This window comes from Mandrillus leucophaeus, unplaced genomic scaffold (genome assembly GCF_000951045.1).
Source record: "Mandrillus leucophaeus isolate KB7577 unplaced genomic scaffold, Mleu.le_1.0 Scaffold203, whole genome shotgun sequence".
Taxonomy (NCBI): Eukaryota; Metazoa; Chordata; class Mammalia; order Primates; family Cercopithecidae; genus Mandrillus; species Mandrillus leucophaeus.
Window position 1 is genome coordinate 3,386,287 of NW_012102066.1, and position 22,629 is coordinate 3,408,915.

General features: G+C 39.0%; 1 protein-coding gene across 1 annotated transcript in view; it reads left to right on the forward strand.

The window, feature by feature from the left end:
• OVCH1 (ovochymase 1) overlaps positions 1–20,375 on the forward strand; it is an 85,656-nt gene extending 65,281 nt beyond the window's left edge. Inside the window, 3 exon segments of the mRNA XM_011979579.1 lie at positions 8,044–8,077; positions 8,080–8,109; positions 20,298–20,375. Coding sequence (XP_011834969.1) covers positions 8,044–8,077; positions 8,080–8,109; positions 20,298–20,375 — 142 coding nt within the window.
• The last annotated feature ends 2,254 nt before the right edge of the window (positions 20,376–22,629 follow it).

Sequence of the window (22,629 nt, forward strand, 5' to 3'; positions counted from 1 at the left end):
TCTGTCCTATTTTTCCTTAGAATTCAGGGGCTAAATACTGGGCACCTGTCAGCCAGTTAAAAGCGACTTTAGTGACCGTCGGACTAAAGACACAGGTGTCAGGCTTTCTGGGAAAGGGCTCTCTAACAACTCCCGATTCTTCGGAGTTGGGAGCATTGGTTTCCCTGGAACCGGCTTCTGTTGTTCCTGTACTTCCGGGCTGAGCCAAGGGTCAACAGAGAGGAAAGCCATTCAGTTCCAGGGTCCTGACAACAAGTTGGTTGACGCTGTGGCCACGAGTGGAACTCTCAAAGTCATGTTGCCCAAGTGAGACTCGTCCTTCTATCCTATCTATGCTGACCCTTGCCTCCTGGGTCCTAATGCCTGTCAGACAAACTTCCTCTCACCTCTCTTCTCCGAGGCTAGTCCCGCTTCTAAAAACCACTCCCTGTCTCTGGTGCTTTTCTAGTTTCTCCTATAAGAATGATTTCTAGTATAAACTTCAGGACTCTGTTACCTTCCTTGGGCACCCAGGCTCACCAATCAGAAAGACATAATTTTTGCCCAAAGCCCTGTCGGTAGGAGGGTACTACCTGGAATTTTAGGATCTCTCCTCAGACAAGTAGGCCTAAAAAAAAGCTATTCCTGAAGCTAGGATATGGGGAGCCTCAGAAATTGTATCCTTCCTATTCATATAAGTGAGGACAAAAGGCATCGCTTTTCAAACTCTGGAGATCCCTCCCCTCCATCAGGATATTGCTCTCCACTTCATTTTTGGGGCATAACATCTTTAAGTCCCAATACTAACAGGAGAATCCTTAGGGCTGTAACATATTTCCAAGAATGTGTCAGTAAGGGCCACTAAATCCGATTTTTCTCAGTCCTCTTTGTGGTCTAGGAGGACAAGCAAGGGTGCAGGTTTTTGAAAATGTGTTGGTAAGGGTCACTAAATCTGACCTTTCTCAGTCCTCCTTGTGGTCTAGGAGGAAAACTAGTGTTTCTGCTGCTGTGTCGGTGAGTGCAACTATTCCCATCAGCAGGGTCTAGGGACCTTTACGGGTTCTTGGGCAAAAGGTGTTTCTGCTGCTGCGTCCGTGAGCACAACTATTCCAATCAGCAGGGTCCAGGGACTGTTGTGGGTTCTTGGGCAGGGGGAAAAACAAACAAACCAAAACTGCAGGTGGTTTTGTCTTTCAGATGGGAAATACCCAGGCATCAACAGGCTCACCCTTGAAATGCATCCTAAGCCATTGGAACCAATTTGACCTGCAAACCCTGAAAAAGAGGCAGCTCATTTTTTTCTGCAGTATGGCCTGGCCCCAATATTCTCTCTCTGATGGGGAAAAATGGCCACCTGAGGGAAGTATAAGTTACAATACTATCCTGCAACTTGACCTTTTCTGTAAGAGAGAAGGCAAATGAAGTGAAATACCTTATGTCCAAGCTTTCTTTTCATTGAAGGAGAATCCACAACTATGCAAAGCTTGCAATTTACATCCCACAGGAGGACCTCTCAGCTTACCCCCATATCCTAGCCTCCCTATAGTTCCCCTTCCTATTAATGATAAGCCTCCTCTAATCTCCCCCGCCCAGAAGGAAACAAGCAAAGAAATCTCCAAAAGAACCACAAAACCCCCTGGGCTATCAGTTATGACCCCTTCAAGCTGTAGGGGGAGGGGAATTTGGCCTAACCTAGGTAAATGCCCCTTCTCCCTCTCTGATTTAAAGCAGATCAAGGCAGACCTTGGGAAGTTTTCAGATGATCCTGATAGTTACATAAGTGTCCTACAGGGTCTAGGGCAAACCTTTGATCTCACTTGGAGAGATGTCATGCTATTGTTAGATCCAACCCTAGCCTTTAATGAAAAGAATGTGGCTTTAACTGCAGCCTGAGAGTTTGGAGATACTTGGTATCTTAGTCAAGTAAATGATAGAATGACAGCTGAAGAAAGGGACAAATTCCCTACCAGTCAGCAAGCTGTCCTCAGTATGGATCCCCACTGGGACCTTGACTCAGATAATGGGTACTGGAGTCATAAACATCTGTTAACCTGTGTTCTGAAAGGACTAAGAAGAATTAGGAAAAAGCCCGTGAATTATTCAATGATGTCCACCATAACTCAGGGAAAGGAAGAAAATCCTTCTGCCTGCCTCGAGCAGCTATGGAAAGCCTTAAAAAAATACACTCCCCTTTCACCTGACTCACTCGAGGGTCAATTGATCCTAAAAGATAAGTTTATTACCCAATCAGCCACAGATATCAGAAGAAAGCTCCAAAAGTGAGCCCTAGGTCAGGAACAAAATCTGGAGGCATTATTAAACCTGGAAACCTCAGTGTTCTATAATAGGGACCAAGAGGAACAGGCCCAAAAGGGAAAGTGAGGTCAGAGAAAGGCCACAGCCTTAGTCATGGCCCTCAGACAAACAAACCTTGGTTGTTCCGTGAAAACAGAAAATGGAGCAGGCCAATTGCCCAGTAGGGCTTGTTATCAGTGTGGTTTACAAGGACGCCTTACAAAAGATTGTCCACTGAGAAGCTGCCCCCTCGCGCATGTCCACTATGCCGAGGCAATGAATGGAAGGTGCACTGCCCCAGAGGACAAAGGTTCTCTGGGCCAGAAGCCCCAAACCAGATGATCCAACAACAGAACTGAGGGTGCCTGGGGCAAGCTCCAGCTCATGTCATCACCCTCACTGAGCCCTGGGTACATTTAACCATTGAGGGCCAGGAAATTGACTTCCTCCTGGACACTGGTGCAGTCTTCTCAGTGTTAATCTTCTGTCCCAGACGACTGTCCTCAAGGTCCATTACCATCCGGGGAATCCTGGGACAGCCTGTAACCAGGTGTTTCTCCCACCTCCTCAGTTGTATTTGGGAGACTTTGCTCTTTTCACATGCCTTTCGTGTTACGCCTGAAAGTCCCACACCCTTATTAGGGAGGGATATATTAGCCAAGGCTGGAGCTATTATCTACATGAATATGGGGAACAAGTTACCCATTTGTTATCCCCTACTTGAGGAAGGAATCAACCCTGAAGTCTGGGCATTGGAAGGACAATTTGGAAGAACAAAGAATGCCCACCCAGTCCAAATCAGGCTAAAAGGTCCCACCACTTTTCCTTATCAAAGGCAATATCCCTTAAGGCCTGAAGCTCGTAAAGGATTACAGGATATTGCTAAACATTTAAAAGCTCAAGGTTTAGTAAAATGCAGCAGTCCCTGCAACACCCCAATTCTAGGAATACAAAAACCAAACGGTCAATGGCGACTAGTGCAAGATCTTAGACTCATCAATGAGACAGTAATTCCTCTATATCCAATTGTACCCAACCCCTATGCCCTGCTCTCTCAAATACCAGAGGAAGCAGAATGGTTCACTGTTCTGGACCTCAAGGATGCCTTCTTCTGTATTCCCCTGCACTATGACTCCCAGTTTCTCTTTGCCTTTGAGGATCCCACTGACCACATGTCCCAACTTACGAGGATGGTCTTGCCCCAAGGGTTTAGGGATAGCCCTCACCTGTTTGGTCAGGCACTGGCCCAAGAGCTAGGCTACTTCTCAAGTCCAGGCACTCTGGTCCTTCAGTGTGTGGATGATTTACTTTTGGCTGCCAGTTTGGAAGCCTCATGCCAGCAGGCTACTCTAGATCTCTTGAACTTTCTAGCTAATCAAGAGTACAGGGCTTCTAGTTCAAAGGCCCAGCTTTGCTATAGCAGGTCAAATATCTAGGCCTAATGTTAGCCAGAGGGAACAGGGCCCTCAGCAAGGAACGAATACAGCCTATATTGGCTTATCCTCACCCTAAGACATTTAAACAGTTGCAGGGATTCCTTGGAATCACTGGCTTTTGCCAACTATGGATCCCCAGATATAATGAGATAGCTGGGCCCCTCTATACTCTAATCAAGAAGACCCAGAGGGCAAATACCCATCTAGTAGAATAAGAACCAGAGGCAGAAAGAGCCTTCAAAACCTTAAAGCAGGCCCTAGTACAAGCTCCAGCTTTAAGCCTTCCCACAGGACAAAACTTCTCTTTATATGTCACAGAGAGCAGGAATAGCTCTTGACGTCCTTACTCAGACTGGTGGAACAACCCCACAACCAGTGGCATACCTAAGTAAGGAAACTGATGTAGTATCAAAAGGCTGGCCTCACTGTTTAAGGGTAGTTGCAGTGGTAGCCTTCTTTGTGTCACAGGCTATCAAAATAACACAAGGAAAGATCTCACTGTCTGGACTACTCATAATGTAAATGGCATACTAGGTGCCAAAAGAAGTTTATGGCTATCAGACAACTGCCTACTTAGATATCAGGCAATACCCTTCAGGGACTGGTGCTTCAAATACATACGTGTGTGGCCCTCAACCCTGCCACTTTTCTCCCAGAGGATGGGGAACCAATCAAGCATGACTGCTTACAAATTATAGTCCAGATCTATGCCACCCGAGATGATCTCTTAGAAGTCCCCTTAGCTAATCCTACCTTAACCTATATACCGATGGGAGTTCATTTGTGGAGAATGGGATACGAAGGGCAGGTTATGCCATAGTTAGTGATGTAGCCATACTTTAAAGTAAGTCTCTTCCCCCAGGGACCAACGCCCAGTTAGCAGAACTAATGGCACTTACCCGAGCCTTAGAACTGGGAAAGGGGAGAAGAATAAATGTGTATACAGATAGCAAGTATGCTTGTCTAATCCTATATGCTCATGCTGCAATATGGAAAGAAAGAGAGTTCCTGACATCTGGGGGAACCCCCATTAAATACCACAAGAAAATTATGGAGTTATTGCACCCAGTGCAGAAACCCAAGGAGGTGGCAGTCTTAAACTGCCAAAGCCATCAGAAAGGTGAGGGAGAAAAGGCAGAAGGAAACCGTTGGGCAGATGCTGAGGCCAAAATTGCTGCCAGGCGAAACCTCCCGTTAGAAATACCTATGGAAGGACCCTTGGTATGGAACAACCCCCTCCAAGAGATTAAGCCCCAGTATTCCCCGAATGAAACAGAATGGGGACTTTCACAGGAGCATAGTTTTCTCCCCTTGGGGTGGTTAACGACAGAAGAAGGAAAGGTACTTATATCCAAAGCCAGCCAGTGGAAAATACTTAAAGCTCTCCACCAAACTTCTCATATGGATATTGAAAACACTCATCAAATGGTAAAATCCCTATTTACAGGGCCAGATCTCCTCTGGACCATCTTTAAGAGCTGTAACACTAACCGCGAACGTCCGCGACTTCATTCTTGAAGTCAGCGAGACCAAGAACCCACCCAAAGGAATAAATTCTGAACACAAAATGACCTGAGTGAGAAATTTATAGACAAATACATAAATAAAAAACATAATATTTGGCCTTTTTAAAACAAACCAGAATATTTAACTGGTAAATTGACAACAATTTTGAAGAATGATTATACTTGTCAAATGTTATATAATGTATTTTTATCTCATTGAAGTATAACTTGGAGTATGTTTTCTAGAGAAATATTTTTCAAAACTAAGTTCATAAAGTACTGGGTGTGTCTACTTTTAGCTATACTTATTAAAATATGCTTTATATATGTGCAGAGATGTTAACACACTAGATTCACTCAGCATTTTTATAGTGACCAAAATGGAAAATAATCTAAATCTTAGTCTAATTAAGAAAACTATAGTAAATCCATAGGATAAACTTTGTCCTATGGATTTATTATAAATTTATGCAGTCATTAAATAAAATATTGTCACATAATTTTTAAAATAAAACACCCTACATGTAATATTGAGTGAGAAAATCAGGATGAACTATATAATTCAAATTTGTTTAAAAAGTGAATGAAATACAGGTCTAAAAGAAAAGAGCAATATGTTTAATTGGACATCTTTAGATTATAAGATTATGAGTAATTTTTTTGAAATTCTCTAAATTTTTCCCAGTGAGTAAATAAACATTTCTAATTTTAAGGTTATAAATAGGGAAAAGAAGGAGGAAAAATATGTCTTGTTCTACAAGCTGAAATGGATTCAGCAGAGCAGTTACAGGGAGCTTCATGACAGTATTCAAACCATTTAGCAGCCTGCCTCACAAGAGAAGGACCAGATGAGATTACATCATCTTCTGAAGGGTGCTTTAGAAATCTTAAGGTAGTGGGAGGTTGAACAAAACCGCTACTACCAATGTCAATTTTAAGTTCCAGGAGACCTCCGGGCGCAGTGGCTCACGCCTATAATCCCAGCACTTTGGGAGGCGGAGGCGGGCAGATCACGAGGTCAGGAGATGGCGACCATCCTGGCTAAGACAGTGAAAATCTGTCTCTACTAAAAATACAAAAAATTAGTCAGTCATGGTGGCGGGCGCCTGTAGTCCCAGCTACTCAGGAGGCTGAGGCAGGAGAATGGCGCAAACCTGGGAGATGGAGCTTGCAGTGAGCTGAGATCGGGCCACTGCACTCCAGCCTGAACGACAGAGCGAGACTCCGTCTCCAAAAAAAAAAGTGCTTTTTAAGAGACAGGTTCTTGCTATGTTGTCTAGGCTCAAGTGCAGTGACTATTCATAAATATGATCATAGTATACTACAAGCTTCAACTCCTGGGCTCAAGCAATCCTGTGCCTCAGCCTCCCCAGTAGCTGGGACTGCAGGCTCACACCACGGGTATGGCTCTTCTAAGAAATATTGTCTAAAATGTTTCATTTTGACCAACTAATGGGTTTGATTTCCGTGGCAATTACTGCAACTTGCCTATTATAAATTTGGCCACTGTGGATAAATGAAGGTTATATGTAGCTAAAGCTCAAATATACTCGCTAAAAATATTATATTTCAGTTTGGTGACAGCAATAACTTTTTCATTCCCTGAGGACCCAGTCCTAGACCATGTACCTTTTCTTACAACATACAGTTTTTAAAAGATGTACCTAAGTTATTCCAGACATCATAAGAACTGGGCATTGTGTCCTAGTTGATTTAGAACTACTGCCTTAAAACTTCTTAAGACTCAGCAGTAGGGAACATCCAGCTCTCTGTTCTAATTGGTTTTTATTCACTTATTTTTCCCATTTTTATATTGATGTGGCAGAAATTTATAATTTCAAAAATAAGAATTTTTTCTTTCACTTTGCTCAATAATCTTTGTCTTGATGAATAGTAAGATTTTTTTGTTGGGGACAAGGAAAATTATGTGAAGGAGATTCACTTTTATTAAAATAGCTTATGATGATTTTCACATATAATGTCATTTTGGCCATGAGTTTTCTTTGAGATATTCTTTTTATATTTCTGGTAAGTCAATTTTTTCCCTATTTGTTAGGTTTTTGTTCAATTTCTTGTGCTTCTTTGTTCAATATGTATGTTTTTGTTCAATTTCTTGTGCTTTATTGGGAAAATTTTGTTATTGAATAAGTAAATTAATAGATTGTAATTCTTTGTTTAATTTGTCAGCTTTAGGAAAGGAGAAAAATATAATATTTAAAATTCTGACTTCTGTAATCTGTGGAGGCCTCATGCTAAACCTGTATGAAGTATAAGATTGATCAGATTTTTTTTAACACCTAAGCATACTCTTAATTTTTCTGGATACTTAGAATATTACAACAGTATAGTCAGAAATTTTTATCCCTAGCATAAAAGTTTCAAGTAGCTTTTCTCTTTTGGAATTCACTTCCTGAATGTACTAATATCAAAAGTAATTTGTCCGTTTTTTTCTTTACTTGTTTGATTAGTTCACATGTGTTAGTTGTAACCAGATTATTGAAAGATATGCTTTGTCTATCATCCTGTGGTTTGAGCAAAGGCACTAATAGCATTATGAAAATGGATATTGCAAATTATAGAAATTGGATATCATAGAGAAACATTTGCCATTATATTTAATTCTGAACGTTTATTAGAATTCCCTCAGTACTTAAGATTAATCCATTCACACTGATTTTTTTTTTTTAATCAGCCAGCAGGCTTTGCTTTCCTGCCCATTTTACCTTTTGTTTCTTTCTTTCTTTCTTCTTTTTTTTTTTTTTTTTTGACATGCTGATTGAAATACAATTTGGGAAGCATTTCCATTAAAAACATTTCACTTAATTTTGGTATGATAATATAAGAAGTGTTGGAAAAAGAAAACTAAGAAGAAATTTGCATCGAATTTAAGTTATATAAGTAAAGCATACCGTAATGGACTAACATAAAATAGAAAAAAAATCTCACATTTAAACCTGTAATTATTCAGACCACCAACAAATTGTTGTAGAAATATGCCAGGCACTGTTCAAAGAAATGAAGATTGAGCAATGAACAAGACAGTCCCTGCCATAGTAGAACTTACAGTCTAGTAATGGACATAGTCAATAATCATATAAGAAATATATAGTTTATTAAGTTACTGTATTAGTCCATTTTCATACTGCTATGAAGAAATACCCAAGACTGGGTAATTTATAAAGAAAAAGAGGGTTAATGGACTCAAAGTGCCACACAGCTTGAGAGGCCTCATAATCATGGCAGAAGGTAAAAGAGGAGTAAAGGCACGTCTTACGTGGCAGCAGGCAAGAGAACTGTGCTGGGCAACTGCCTTTTATAAAACCATCAGATCTTGTGAGACTTATTCATAATCACGAGAACAACATGGGAAAAACCTATTCCCATGATTCAATTACCTCCTACCGGGTCCCTCCTAAGACACATGAGGATTATGGAAGCTATCATTCAAGGTGAGATTTGGATGTGGACACAGTCAAACCATATCAGTTATAAAGAAAAAAATACAGTGTGCAACAAAAATATGTAACAGAGAAAGCTTGTTTACTTTGATGGAGGACAGGGAAGGGAATCAAGGAAAACTTGGATTTCTCTCTTTTTTTTTAGCAAGACTCCATGGAAGTTATTTCTACTCACTGTCTGCCCTTTTGCCTTCTCATTTTTCTTGAATCTATCCTCACAGGGCTTTATTTTTTCCTACCATTTCATGGACACTGTTCTTGTTCAAGCTATCAATGACTTCCACAAGTCCAGATTTAGTAGTCCCTTCTCAGTCAACACAGAGGAGCTCTCCCTTCTCAAATCTCCCTTGTTTTGGTCTCCAAAAAAGGGGAGCTCACTACTCTCCTTCAGAGTCCTGGCTGGTTTTTCCTCATGTTCTGTATCACTGTCAGTTGAGGTGTCCCAGGACCCAGTCTTTGACTCTCTTCCTTTCTTTACCTATACTCCTTCCTTAGTGATCTCACCCATTCTCCAGCTTTAAATACCGTCTATACAGTGATAACTTCCAAATTGATATCTCCAGTCCCAGCTTCCTTATTGAACACTAGTGCTGTATATCCAAGTGCCTCCCTTTCCACTTGGCTATCTAATAAGCATCTCAAACTTAACATGACCAAAATTGAACACTTTACTTCCTACCTCTGCCTCCAAGTTCTTCTTCCACCAATCTTTTTGTGTCTAACAGCCAAAGTGATCGTTTTAAAATGAATAATTGAGATCATGTTTATAATCCAAAGTTTTCCTAACTCATTCACAGTAAAAGTCCTTCTAGTGCCTACAAGAGGCTATAGGATCTGGCTCTTGACTATCTCTTTGATGTCTTTCCCTGCCGCTTTTCCCAGTGCTCACTTCATACCTAGCCATGCCAACCTTGCTGCTGTTCCTCAGCAAGCACGCCCTCTGCTATATCCCTGAAACTTATAACTACGCGTGGTAAACAGTGCTCAAGAATTGTTTATTTGAATAAAGGTAATGACATTTCAGCTACAGCAGAGCAGGAGTGGAAAATAAGGAGGTAGCTCCTTAGCTGATGAATGGGTTAAGAAATATGTCTGTTTTGCTTAGGAGAATTCCCCTGCCTGAGAGCTAACGTATGAGTGGGGGTTAACTCAGGTAAGAGACTCTTATTACATATATTCATTCTGTTTTTCAGATAAACATAGAAAACCTTTAATGTAGACATGTTTTTAATGACAGAATTATAATAGATTTATATACCCCATGTGTGAGGTTTATTAACGATCTGACTCATTTTGTGTTCTTAAGATTGCAGATAAAACATGCTGTGAGAAATTATGATATGTCTATGTGAATAAAAAATATAGAGCCATTATAATTTATATGAGGTGGTTAGTAGCATGGAAATATTGTCACAATAAATTAGATCGGGGAAAACGTTATAATGGTATAAAATGGAATGCAATTTTTTAAACATATACAGCATAGAAAGACTTTGCAAGATTTACATTAAAACATCAATATTAGTTGCTTAAAGGAGGGACTATAGGAGGCTTTTGTTTTTGAGACAGGGTCTCGCTCTGTTCAGGCTGGAGTGCAGTGGTGTGATCATGGTTCACCACAGCCTCAACCTCCCAGGCTCAAATGAACCTCCCACCTCAGCCTCCCAAGTAGCTGGGATCACAGGCACACACTACCATACCTGGCTAACACTTTTTTTTTTTTTTTTTTTTTTGGTAGAGACGAGTTCTTGCTGCTACCCAGGTTGGTCTTGACTTCCTGGGCTCAAGCAATCCTCCTGCCAAGGGACTCACAAAGTGCTGGAATTACAGGCATGAACCACCATACCCAACAAAACTTTTTATCTCCTCCTTTGGACGCTTTTTGAAACTTTCTGCAATGAGCATATATGCATTGCTTTTATAATCAAAATAAAGAAATAAGTTATAAACGTTTAATTGAATGTATTGAACCCGAATGTTCTTATTCTGTGTTCCATGAGAGGAAAAATTCAAGACAATGATAGCCTTGGGAGATTGCTTGATCCCCTAGCAAACCGTTTCTGCCTGTCCTCACAGTGGTACTCTGGGAGGGCAGCTAGAGGTACTGGGAAAAGGCCACATGGAGAAGGAAATCTCCCGCTGAACTTTGTAACAATTTGAACTGATTGAGAAACCTCCTGGCCAGAACTCAGGGGAGGGTGTGAATCTGGTGTGCAGACTCCACAGGCAGGAATAGAAGGAAAGCCATACTTGATTTCACAGCTGGGAGGTGGGTAGCCTGGGACAAATTCTCAGCCCTGCTCATCCACTGCCTGGAAACAGACTCAGTGACATTGGAGGGGGCATGGTGGAAGTGAGACCAGCCCTTTGGATTGTGAGGAGCTGGGTGAGGCCTGTGACTGTCGGCTCTCCCCCATTTTCCCTGAAAACCTGCTTGACACAGCAGAGACAGTCATAATCCTCCAAGGAACATAACTCCATTGACCTAGGAACCTCACCCCAATCTCCCACAGCAGCTGTAGCAAGACCTGCCCAAGAAGAGTCTGAGCTCAGACACACTTAGCCCTGCCCCCACCTAATGGTCCTTCCCTACCCACCCTGGTCACTGCAGACAGAGGGCATATACTCTTGGGAGTTCCAGGGCCCCACCTACCACCTGTTCCTCCCCATTCGACCACAGCTGGTGCTCTCTGGAAAGCGCCACCTCCTGGCAGGAGGCCAACCAATACAAAAATAGTGCATTAAACCACCAAAGCTAAGAATCCTCACAGAGTCCATTTCACTCCCCTGTCACCATGACCAGGACAGGTGCTGGGATGCATGACTTAGAGACCCACAGACGGTTCACATCACAGGACTCTTTGCAGACAACCCCCACTACTGGCCTGGAGCCTGGTAGCCTTGCTGAGTGGCTAGATCCAGAAGAGACAACAATCACTTCAGCTCGGCTCTCAGGAAGCCACATCCGTAGGAAAAGGGTGAGAATACTACATGAAGGGGACACTCTGTGAGGCAAAAGAATCTGAACAACAGCCTTCAGCCCTAGACCTTCCCTCTGACAGAGCCTACCCAAATAAGAAGAAACCAGAAAACCAACTCTGGTAATATGAGAAAACGAGGTTATTTAACACCCCCCAAACTCACACTAGCTCACTAGCAATGGACCCAAAACAAGAAGAAATCCCTGATTTACCTGAAAAAGAATTCAGGAGGTTAGTTATTAAGCTACTTAGGCAGGCACCAGAGAAAGGTGAAGCCCAATATAAGGAAATCCAAAAAATGATACAAGAAGTGAAGGGAGAAATATTCAAGGAAGTAGATCACATAAATAAAAAACAATCAAAACTTCAGTAAACAATGGACACACTTATAGAAATGCAAAGTGCTCTGGAAAGTCTCAGCAATAGAATTGAACAAGACAATTGAAGAACTGTCTTCAGAGCTTGAAGACAAGGACTTCAAATTAACCCAATCCAACAAAGACAAAGAAACAAGAATAAGAAAATATGAACAAAGCCTCCAAGATGTCTGGGATTATGTTAAACAACCAAACCTAAGAATAATCTGTGTTCCTGAGGAGGAAGAGAAATCTAAAAGTTTGGAAAACATATTTGGGGGAATAATCGAGGAAAACTTCCTGAACCTTGCTAGAGACCTAGATATCCAGATACAAGAAGCACAAAGAACACTTGGGAAATTCATCACAAAAGATCATCTCATAGGCACATTGTCATCAGATTATCTAAAATTAAGATGAAGGAAAGAATCTTAAGAGTTTTGAGACAAAAGCAGCAGGTAAACTATAAAGGAAAACCTATCAGATTAGCAACAGATTTGTCAACAAAAACCCTGCAAGTTAGTAGGGATTGGGTCCCTATCTTCGGCCTTCTCAAACAAAACTATCGGCCAAGAATCTTGTATCCAGCAAAACTAAGCCTCATATATGAAAAAAAAAAATACACTCTTTTTCAAACAAACAAATGCTGAGAGAATTTGCCATTGTCAAGCCACCACTATAAGAACTGCTAAAAGGAGCTCTAAATCTTGAAACAAATCCTGGAAACACATCAAAACTGAACCTCGTTAAAGCGTAAATCTCACAGTACCCATAAAACAAAAATGGAATTTTAAAAACAAAAAACAAAACAAAACAAAAAACCAAGGTATACGGGCAACAAATAGCGTGATAAATGGAATGGTACTTCATATCGCAAGACTAATATTGAATGTGAATGACCTAAATGCTCCACTTAAAAGATACAGAATTACAGAATATATGAGAACTCACCAACCATCTGCTGCCTTCAAGAGACTCACCTAATGCACAAGGATTTGCACAAACTTAAGGAAAAGGGGTGGAAAAAGACATTTCCTGCAAATTGACAACAAAAGTAAGCAGAAGTAGCTATTCTTATATCAAACAAAGCAAATTTTAAAGCAACAGCAGTTTAAAAAGGCAAAGAGGGGCATTATATAATGATAAAAGGCCTGTCCAACAGGAAAATATCCTAAACATATATGCACCTAACACTGGAGCTCCCAAATTTATAAAACAATTACTAATAGACCTAACAAATGAGATAAACAGCAACACAGTAATAGTGGGGGACTTTAATACTATGCTGACAGCACTAGACAGTTCATCAAGACAGAAAGTCAACAACGAAACAATGGATTTAAACTGTACCTTGGAACAAATGGACTTAACAGATATATACAGAAAATTCCATCCAACAACCACAGAATATACATTTTATTCAACAGTGTATGGAACTTTCTCCAAGAGAGACTATATGATAGTCCACAAAACAAGCCTCAATAAATTTAAGAAAATCAAAATTGTATCAAGCACTCTCTCAGACCACAGTGGAATAAAACTGGAAATCAACTCCAAAAGGAAACTTCAAAACCATGCAAATACATGGAAATTAAATAACCTGCTCCTGAATTATCATTGAGTCAAAAGTGAAATCAAGATGGAAATTAAAAAATTCTTTTAACTGAATGACAATAGTGACAACCTATCAAAACCGCTGAGACACAGCAAAGGTAGTGCTAAGAGAAAAGTTCATAGTCCTAAATGCCTACATCAAAAAGTCTGAAAGAGCACAAACTGACACTTTAAGGTTACACCTCAAAAAACTAGAGAAACAAAAGCAAACCAAACCCAAACCCAGCAGAAGAAAGAAAATAACCAAGACCAGAGCAGAACTAAATGAAATTCAAACCCACAAACACATAATACGAAAGATAAACAAAGGCTGGTTCTTTGAAAAGATAAATAAAATTGATAGACCATCTGTGAGATTAACCAAGAAAAGAGAAGATTAAAATAAGCTCAATTAGAAATGAAACAGGAGATATTACTACTGTTACCACAGGAATACAAAAGATTATTCAAGGCTGCTATGAACACCTTTATGCACATAAACTAGAAAACCTAGAAGAGATAGATAAATTCCTGGAAAGATACAACCCTACTAGCTTAAATCAGAAAAAATTAGGTACCCTGAACAGACCAGTAACAGGCAGCGAGATTGAAATAATTTAAAAATTACCAACAACAACAAAAAAATCCAGGACCAAATGAATTCACAGCAGAATTCTACCAGACATTCAAAGAAGAATTGTTAACAATCCTTTTGACATTATTATACCAGAGAGAGAAAGAGGGCACCATCCCTAAATCATTCTATGAATCCAGTGTCACCCTAATGCCAAAACCAGGAAAAGGCAAAAAATAAATAAATAAATAAATAAATAAATAAATAAATAAAGACTGATATCCCTGATGAACATAAATGCTAAAATCCTTAACAAAATACTAACTAACCGAATCCAACAACATATCAAAATGATAATCCACCATGATTAAGTGGGTTTCATACCAGGGATGCAGGGATGGTTTAACATGCAAGTCGATAAATGTAATATACCACATAAACAGAATTGAAAACAAGTCACATGATCATCTCAACAGATGCAGAAAAAGCATTTGACAAAATCCAGCATCGCTTTATCATTAAAACTCAAAATCAGCATACAAGGGACACACCTCAAAGTAATAAAAACCGTCTATGACAAACTGACAGCTAACATAATACTGAATGGGGAAAAGTTGAAAGCATTCCCTTTGATAACTGGGACAAGACAAGGATGCCTACTCTCACCACTCCTCTTCAACATAGTACTGGAAGTCGTAGCCAGAACAATCAGACAAGAGAAAGAAATAAAGGGCATCCAAACTGATAAAGAGGAAGACAAACTGTCGCTGTTTGCTAATGATATGATCGTTTACCTAGAAAACCCTAAGGACTCCTCCAGAAAGCTCCTAGAACTGATAAAAGAATTCAGCAAAGTTTCTGGATACAAAATTAATGTACAGAAATCAGTAGCTCTTCTGTACACCAACATCAACCAAGCAGAGAATTAAATAAAGAACTCAATCCCTTTTACAATAACTGAAAAAAAAAAAAATACTTAGGAATATACCTAACCAAGGAGGTGAAAGACCTGTACAGATAAAACCAGAAAACGCTGCTGAGAGAAATCATAGACAGCACAAACAAGTGGAAACACATCCCATGCTCATGGATGGGTAGAATCAATATTGTGAAAATGACCATACTGCCAAAAGTGATCTACAAATTCAATGCAATCCCCATCAAAATACCACCATGATGCTTCACAGAATTAGAAAAAAAAAATTCTAAAATTCAGATTGAACCAAAAAAGAGCACACATAGCCAAAGCAAGGCTAAGCAAAAAGAACAAATCTGGAGGTATCACATTACCTGATTTCAAACTACACTATAAGGCCATAGTCACCAAAACATCAGGGTAGTGGTATAAAAATAGACACACAGACGAAAGGAACAGAATAGAGAACCCAGAAATAAAGCCAAATACTTACAGCCAACTGATCTTCAACAAAGCAAACAAAAACAAAATGGGGAAAGGATACCCTTTTAAACAAATGATGCTGGAATAATTGACTAGCCACATGTAGGAGAATGAAATTGGATTATCACCTTATACAAAAAACAACTCAAGATGGATTAAGGACTTAAACCTTAAACCTGAAACTCCAAAAATTCTAGAAGATAACATTGGAAAAACCCTTCTAGATATTGGCTTAGGCGAAGATTTCCTGACCAAGAACCCAAAAGCAAATGCAATATAAACAAAGATAAATAGCAGGGACCTAATTAAACTAAAGAGCTTTTGCATGGCAAAAGGAACAGTCAGCAGAGTAAACAGGCAACCCACAGAATGGAAGAAAATCTTCACAATCTATACATCTGGCAAAGGACTAATACCCAGAATCTACAAGTAACTCAAACAAATCAGCAAGAAGAAAACAAACAATCCCATCAAAAAGTGGGCTAAGAACATGAATAGCCAATTCTCAAAAGATATACAAATGACCAACAAACATACGAAAAATTGCTCAACATCACTAATGATCAGGGAAATGCAAATCAAAACTACAGTGTGATACCACCTTACTCCTACAAGAATGGCCATAAGCAAAAATTCAAAAAATAGTAGATATTGGTGTGGATATGTTGAACAGGGAACACTTGTACACTGTTGGTGGGAATGTAAACTAGCACAAACTCTATGGAAAACATTGTGGAGATTCCTTAAAGAACTGGAAAGTAGAACTCATTTGACCCTGCAATCTCACTACTGGGTATTTATCCAGAGGAAAAGAAGTCATTATACGAAAAAGATACTTGCACACGGATGTTTATAGCAGCACAATTCACAATTACAAAATTGTGGAACCAACCCGAATTGCCCATCTGTTTTTTGTATATATATACATATTATACATAATATGTATATATATATAAAATATGTATATATGTATATATAATATGTATATGTATAATATGTGTGTGTGTGTGTGTGTGTATATATATATGATGGAGTACTACTCAGCCATAAAAAGGAATGAGTTAATGGCATTCACAATGACCTGGAAGAGACTGGAGACTATTATTCTAAGTGAAGTAATTCTGGAATAGAAAACTAAACATCGTATGTTCTCACTCATAAGTGGGAGCTAAGCTGTGAGGATGCAAAGGCATAAGAATGACACAATGGATTTTGGGGACTCAAGGGGAAAGGGTGGGTAGTGGGTGAAGGATAAAGGACTACAAATAGGATGCAGTGTATACTTCTTGGGTTATGGGTGCACCAGAATCTGACAAATCACCACTAAAGAACTTACTCATGCCACCAAACACCACCTGTTCCCCAATAACCTATTGAAATAAAAAAATAAAAACAATGATGAAGGTAAGATCATAAAGGAGGTAAGGAATCTGTGATATAGGGTTTGACTTGGCTTTGGTTAACTGATATTATGAACACATAGGAATATCTTTGCTGCTAAACATTGTCTGGTAAGTAGTATACTCTAACTTCTGTCATAACATACAGATGTTAATGGTCTAATTCTAGTTGCTTTATACTGATATATGGACTCATATGTCAGGAGCAGGAGAGTAAGATTAGGCAGTTGTGAATAAGAAGGTGGCTCTTTATTCGAGGAATGGGTAAAAAAGACACCTGCTTTGCTTGTGAGAATCTTTCTAGCTATTTGAAGTCTGTTCATTGTTATTCTTTCTATATATTTTATGCCTTTTAGACAATGTAGATATTTTGTCTTTTTTTCTTTGCTGGATTATTGCATTGTGATTAAGGTGATAAGATTATAGATAAAGTAAATCAGTATTTAGGTGGCCCCAATGTTAGGTTAGATAATACCTACAGCATTTGGAATAGGCTCAAAATGTCACTTAATTGCTCATTTTTCTTTCCTCTTGACCCTGTGAACCTTAATATCCTTGTTTTAACTACTGTGGGTGATCCAAATTTCCTTAACTTGTAAGTGTTAGAAATTTGAACTGTATGTACTGTTCAAATTTTAGGAGCTTGTGATCTACCCAGGGATTTAGTCTAACCAAGCACCCAGATCTATATAACCTGCTTGCCTTGTTTTCTACTCACATTTTAAGATATTGAAGTTATATGTTATGCAATTATGGGGGAAGTGAAATATTATTGTGGCATCTGCAAGTTTAGAGAAGTCCTAAAGGTCTTAGGTCACATCTCTTGAATATCAAGTGTCAATTCACGCATCTCTAGACTGAAGATGATAATACCTATATCTTATGATTGTGAAGCCTAAGTAAGATCATGTAAGAAATAGGAGTGACAAAAATAAATTGAAATGTAGATGTGGTGTGACTTAATGGATTTACAGTTTGTCATTTAAGGTCAAAGAATTCAGTCTGTTTGCTTTTGAAGTGTTTTTCCAAACAGAAGTCATTTAAACATACATAAGGATCTGTGGATACAAAGAAACAATGATAGGAGTTAATAAAGTATACTACAGTTTAGGTTTTAATGACCTACTTGTAGACATTCCAATTAGATTCAAGTAATTTCTCTTCTTGATTATTGTATTTTTTTTCTCTTTGCCTCAAAGATGTCCAGTATTGGATTTGATTCCGGTGACTTCTGTTGAGATTGCATCTCTCAATTATCCTAACAGTTATCTCAACATGCTGAATTACACTTGGACTTTTTATTCCACATCAGTAAATAAAATGAAGGCCATGATTAAATACTTTATAACAGAAGAATCTTTGAACTGTGATTGGGATTACATAATATTTATGATAGACCATATCAGCAATCAAGATTACTTTGTAAATTGATCTTTCTTAAATGGCCTAAACTAACTGGCACCAAGTATTTATATAATGAATATACATGTAAAACATGACCTACATTGGCCTTGGGAACAATAGCATTTGTTGTCAGTGATTTCTCATTAGATCCTTCATCAGAATCCCAGTGCATTATTGAGCACAGTTGGATGAGCATGAGATCACACTCACCGGATCTTGATTCCTTCCCAATCCTGGCTTGTCTTGACTTTTTAGTCCAAAAATTCCTATCTCATTTAACCATTAGTTGACACTCTTGTTTTTCTCCAGATGCCATATGTTTTAAAGGGTTTTATTTCCTAAATGGCATTTTTAGATGGTAACTTTTTTGAAAATGTATTTACTCAATGTTACCAGTATCAGGTTTTATACTCATAGTAGAAGTGTCCCTTTTTAGACCTCAGATAAATTAAAGTGGGGAAAGGCCCATTAGCCAGAATAACCTTTACTGATGAGTGGTGCTGAGGACTAAGAAATTAATGGTTGGAGGTGCTGGGAGTCAAACCCAGGGCCTTGTACATGGGAGGCACCTGTCTACCACTGAGTTACACTCACTTACCAAGCTTGAATAATCTTTAGAAATATATTGGCCACATGGTGTCTGTCATGCTTGAGCATTTGGCAGTATTCCATTATGAGACTGACTCATAGGGGAAACTTTTTGAAAGATTTTGTAATCCAATATTGCATCAACTTCTCTAGTTTCCTCTCAGTTCTGCCACTTAGGACACAATTAAAATCCATGTGTTGCAGAGGTCAAGGGGAGAATTTTGATGCTTTCTTTTTCCAGGGACCTTGACCCCTCCTATGATACTCCCAGATTTATAACACCAATAAGTTCAGAATTTTGCTTTGAAGTTCCAAAGTTGCTTTGGAACTTACTTTTCTATCAGTAAATATGGCTCTTACTAGATTCTAAAGCAATTGGAGTATGGAGGAGGGGAAGATTTGTAAGTTCAAGCTATTGGTTTTCCTTAAGATTAACATGGGTTTCCACAGCACCATACTCCTCAACCCTAATTCCTGCCAATACCCTTTCACCAAAGACCCTAGAAATGTACCTGTAGTTGAACAAATTGCATGTAGCATTCATTGCAGAAAGAGAGAATACACACCATGGAAAACCATGGGGTATCTCAGTAATAAGGTGTTAGAAAAACCTACTATAGAGTTAGAGCTTTGGGTGATTTTGGAGAGGGTCTAAGGAAATGGACTTTGTTCTGAATTGGTTGCTGTCAGGAAGTAGAGCAATTTTATGATGACTATCTCAGTCAAAAGGAGGCCTGACTAGAGTAAGGATAAAACTGTAACTGGTAAAGCAGTTAGCAGTTCCTCATTTTAGCCCAGAGAGGGAGGAGTGTGGTATTTTGGTGGTTGAACACAGCCGTTTTTTGTCTTACCTTATCATAGACTAGCACTATCCTGTCTGCTGCTGATGTTCTGTGAGATGGTGTATGTCCAACAGGAAAATAACATGGTCCAGCTGTGAGTATCAGACTAGGTTCTCTGAATGTCAAGGACTGCTTTTCTCTTTCTCACTCTTCAATATTCTCCAACCTGGTGACATCATTCCTCTTTAAAAGCTCAGATTAATAAAAATTTCAGAGGTGTCAAATGATTACAAACGAGACAACTTGAATGTCTGTAATGAGCTTGTGTAATTCTATATAACAAAGAAGGGAATTGCATTTGTTTGTGAGCTCACACAATTTTATTTCAATGAATCATGCAATTTCTGTAAAGATTTTGGACCTAATGAATTTAAACCCCTGTTGCTACTCCCAGCTTCCCAGTTAGCTAGGCTATTACCCCATTCAAGCTGCTATAACAAATACCATAGACTGAGTGGTTTCCAAACAACAAATATTTATTTCTCACAGTATGGAGGCTGGGAATTCCAGGATCCAGGTGCCAGCAGATTTGGTGCCTGCTGAGGACTCACTTTCTGGTTCTTAGGCACAGCCCATTCTCATTGGGTCCTCACATGGAGGAAGAGGCCTCTAACCAAGCACATTCTGTCTCAAGTTTCACTTCCTCAATCATTCAAATGCTACCTTACCTGAGACTTCCTCTATCATACAATCTAAATAGCCTTCCTTAACCTTTTCTTCTAGGGATTGATCATGGCCTGGTGGTGTTTATCTTTCATTCATTTATAATTTCTCTTCTACCAGAATTAAAATTTCCCAGCAACAGAACTTTGTCTCTTTTGTTCTTGCTGTATCCTCAATGTCCAAAGCACTGCTTGACAGAAAATATTTGATTTTTGAAAGAAAAAGTGGAAAAAATGGCCCCAAATGAGGGAAGAGCTTGGTAACTTAGGGACCTGTCAGAGGTCATAGTGACTGGACATTGAGCAAGGACAGATGAGAATAAAGTGGGGTGGTGGAGCAGAGAGGCTTTCTCCAATTGTGCAGCTCAGGCTATGATAGTGAGTTTGGATTTTATTCCAGTTCAATAGGAGGTCATCATAAGTTTTGACAGGGGAGTAATTTGAAGACTGATCTGGAGTGACAAAGTGAATGGTGTCTACAGTTATGAGGCTCTTTTCTACACCTGCACTGTCCAATTCATGTTGCTATTTAAATGTAAATTAGTTAAAATGAAGTAAAATGTGACAATACCAACATTTCAGGTGCTCAGTAGCTACATGCAGTGAGTGACTTCCACATTGGACAGCAAAGATATAGAAAGCTCCATCATTGCAGAAAGTTCTGTTGTCCTGTTTTAGACAATAGGTGATGTTGCTTTAGAGGAGGATAACAATAATGGAACGCAAGTGAAGTAGACAGATCTGGAGAGAGAACGGAGAGGATTTCCTGATGGATTAAATAAGGAATTGAATATGCAAATCAAGAATGACTCTTAGGTTTATGATGTGAGACGCTGGAGGAAGCATTTATGGAGATGGAAAATATGACAGGGAGAAAAAAATTTATAGAGAGATATCTGTTTGGGCCATGCTACAAACATTGCTATGATATATCCAGATTGAGTTCTCGCTAGGTAGCTAGAGATAGAACTCTTGAGCTAGGGGAGGATTTGGAGTTATAGGTATCAATTTGGGACTTTTCAGTTTCTCACTAATTTGGTCACCCTTTCTCCTACATCGTCTATCTTCTCTATCACTCTCATCAGTTTGAAACATGTTCTAATATTATATATAATTTAAAACAAACTAAAACTAATGTAAGTTAGCAATTATCCCATTTCTCTGCTTCCTTTTATAGCAAAATTTCTCACTTTTTAAAGGGTTGATGGATTTAGAAAGTTTATGGGATCAACGGCTTAGAAGGTCATGGTGAGATCAAATAATTATAGCAAAGAAATATTAATAGACTTAGGAGGTGGTGATTTAGAAAGTGGGATGTTTGAACTAATTTCAGAGTTGTCAAATGATTACAAATTCAGAACAGCAATAGTAAAGAATTAAAAGATAAAGGGAATCACAGTACCATAGTCCTAGCTGAGTCTCACAAGTTCTTTACAGCTGGTGTGCAATCTGGTTATTAAATACTTTGAATATCCCCCTTGGTCAAACAACAAATTTAAGGAACACTGGCAAACTGGGGTGCATCCAAAGAGCATAATGAGCCGGATATAGAAGGGTGTGGACATCCCGGGCATGTTTACCCTGGAGAAGAGAGAAGACAGAAGGATCATAATTATTCTTTTTAAATATATATGGAATTCTCATGGAGAGGCTCTCAGATCGTGTGCAAAACTTGTTCTGCTTAACATTATCTAATACCTTATTAAATATTTACCATTATCCAGGCATAGTTCTAATAACATAGAACTAAGACCCGATCTCATGAAGATGAAAACTCTTAATCTTTTAACAATCTTATGTAGATTGGTTACACTATCTTCATTTTAAATATGAGACAACCAAGTCACAAAAGTATTAAATAAATTGCCTCCAGTGACATAGCTACTAAGTAGAAAATGTGGGACTCAACTGAAGCAGTCTGTGTTCTTGGCCACTATTCTAACCATGTGGTAGTCATCACATTGATGCATTTTGACACAAGGAGAGGAAGAACAGTCTAGAAATTAATCAGTTTGAAAGGAGAAAATGCTGATAAGTTCCAGGTCATATCTTCAAGACACATAATTATATGTTTTGGATTATTTTAGAGGAAACTCTGTATTAGGTGAAATGTTCAACTTAATAATCTAGGAGTCCATATTTAAACTAGCCCCTTTT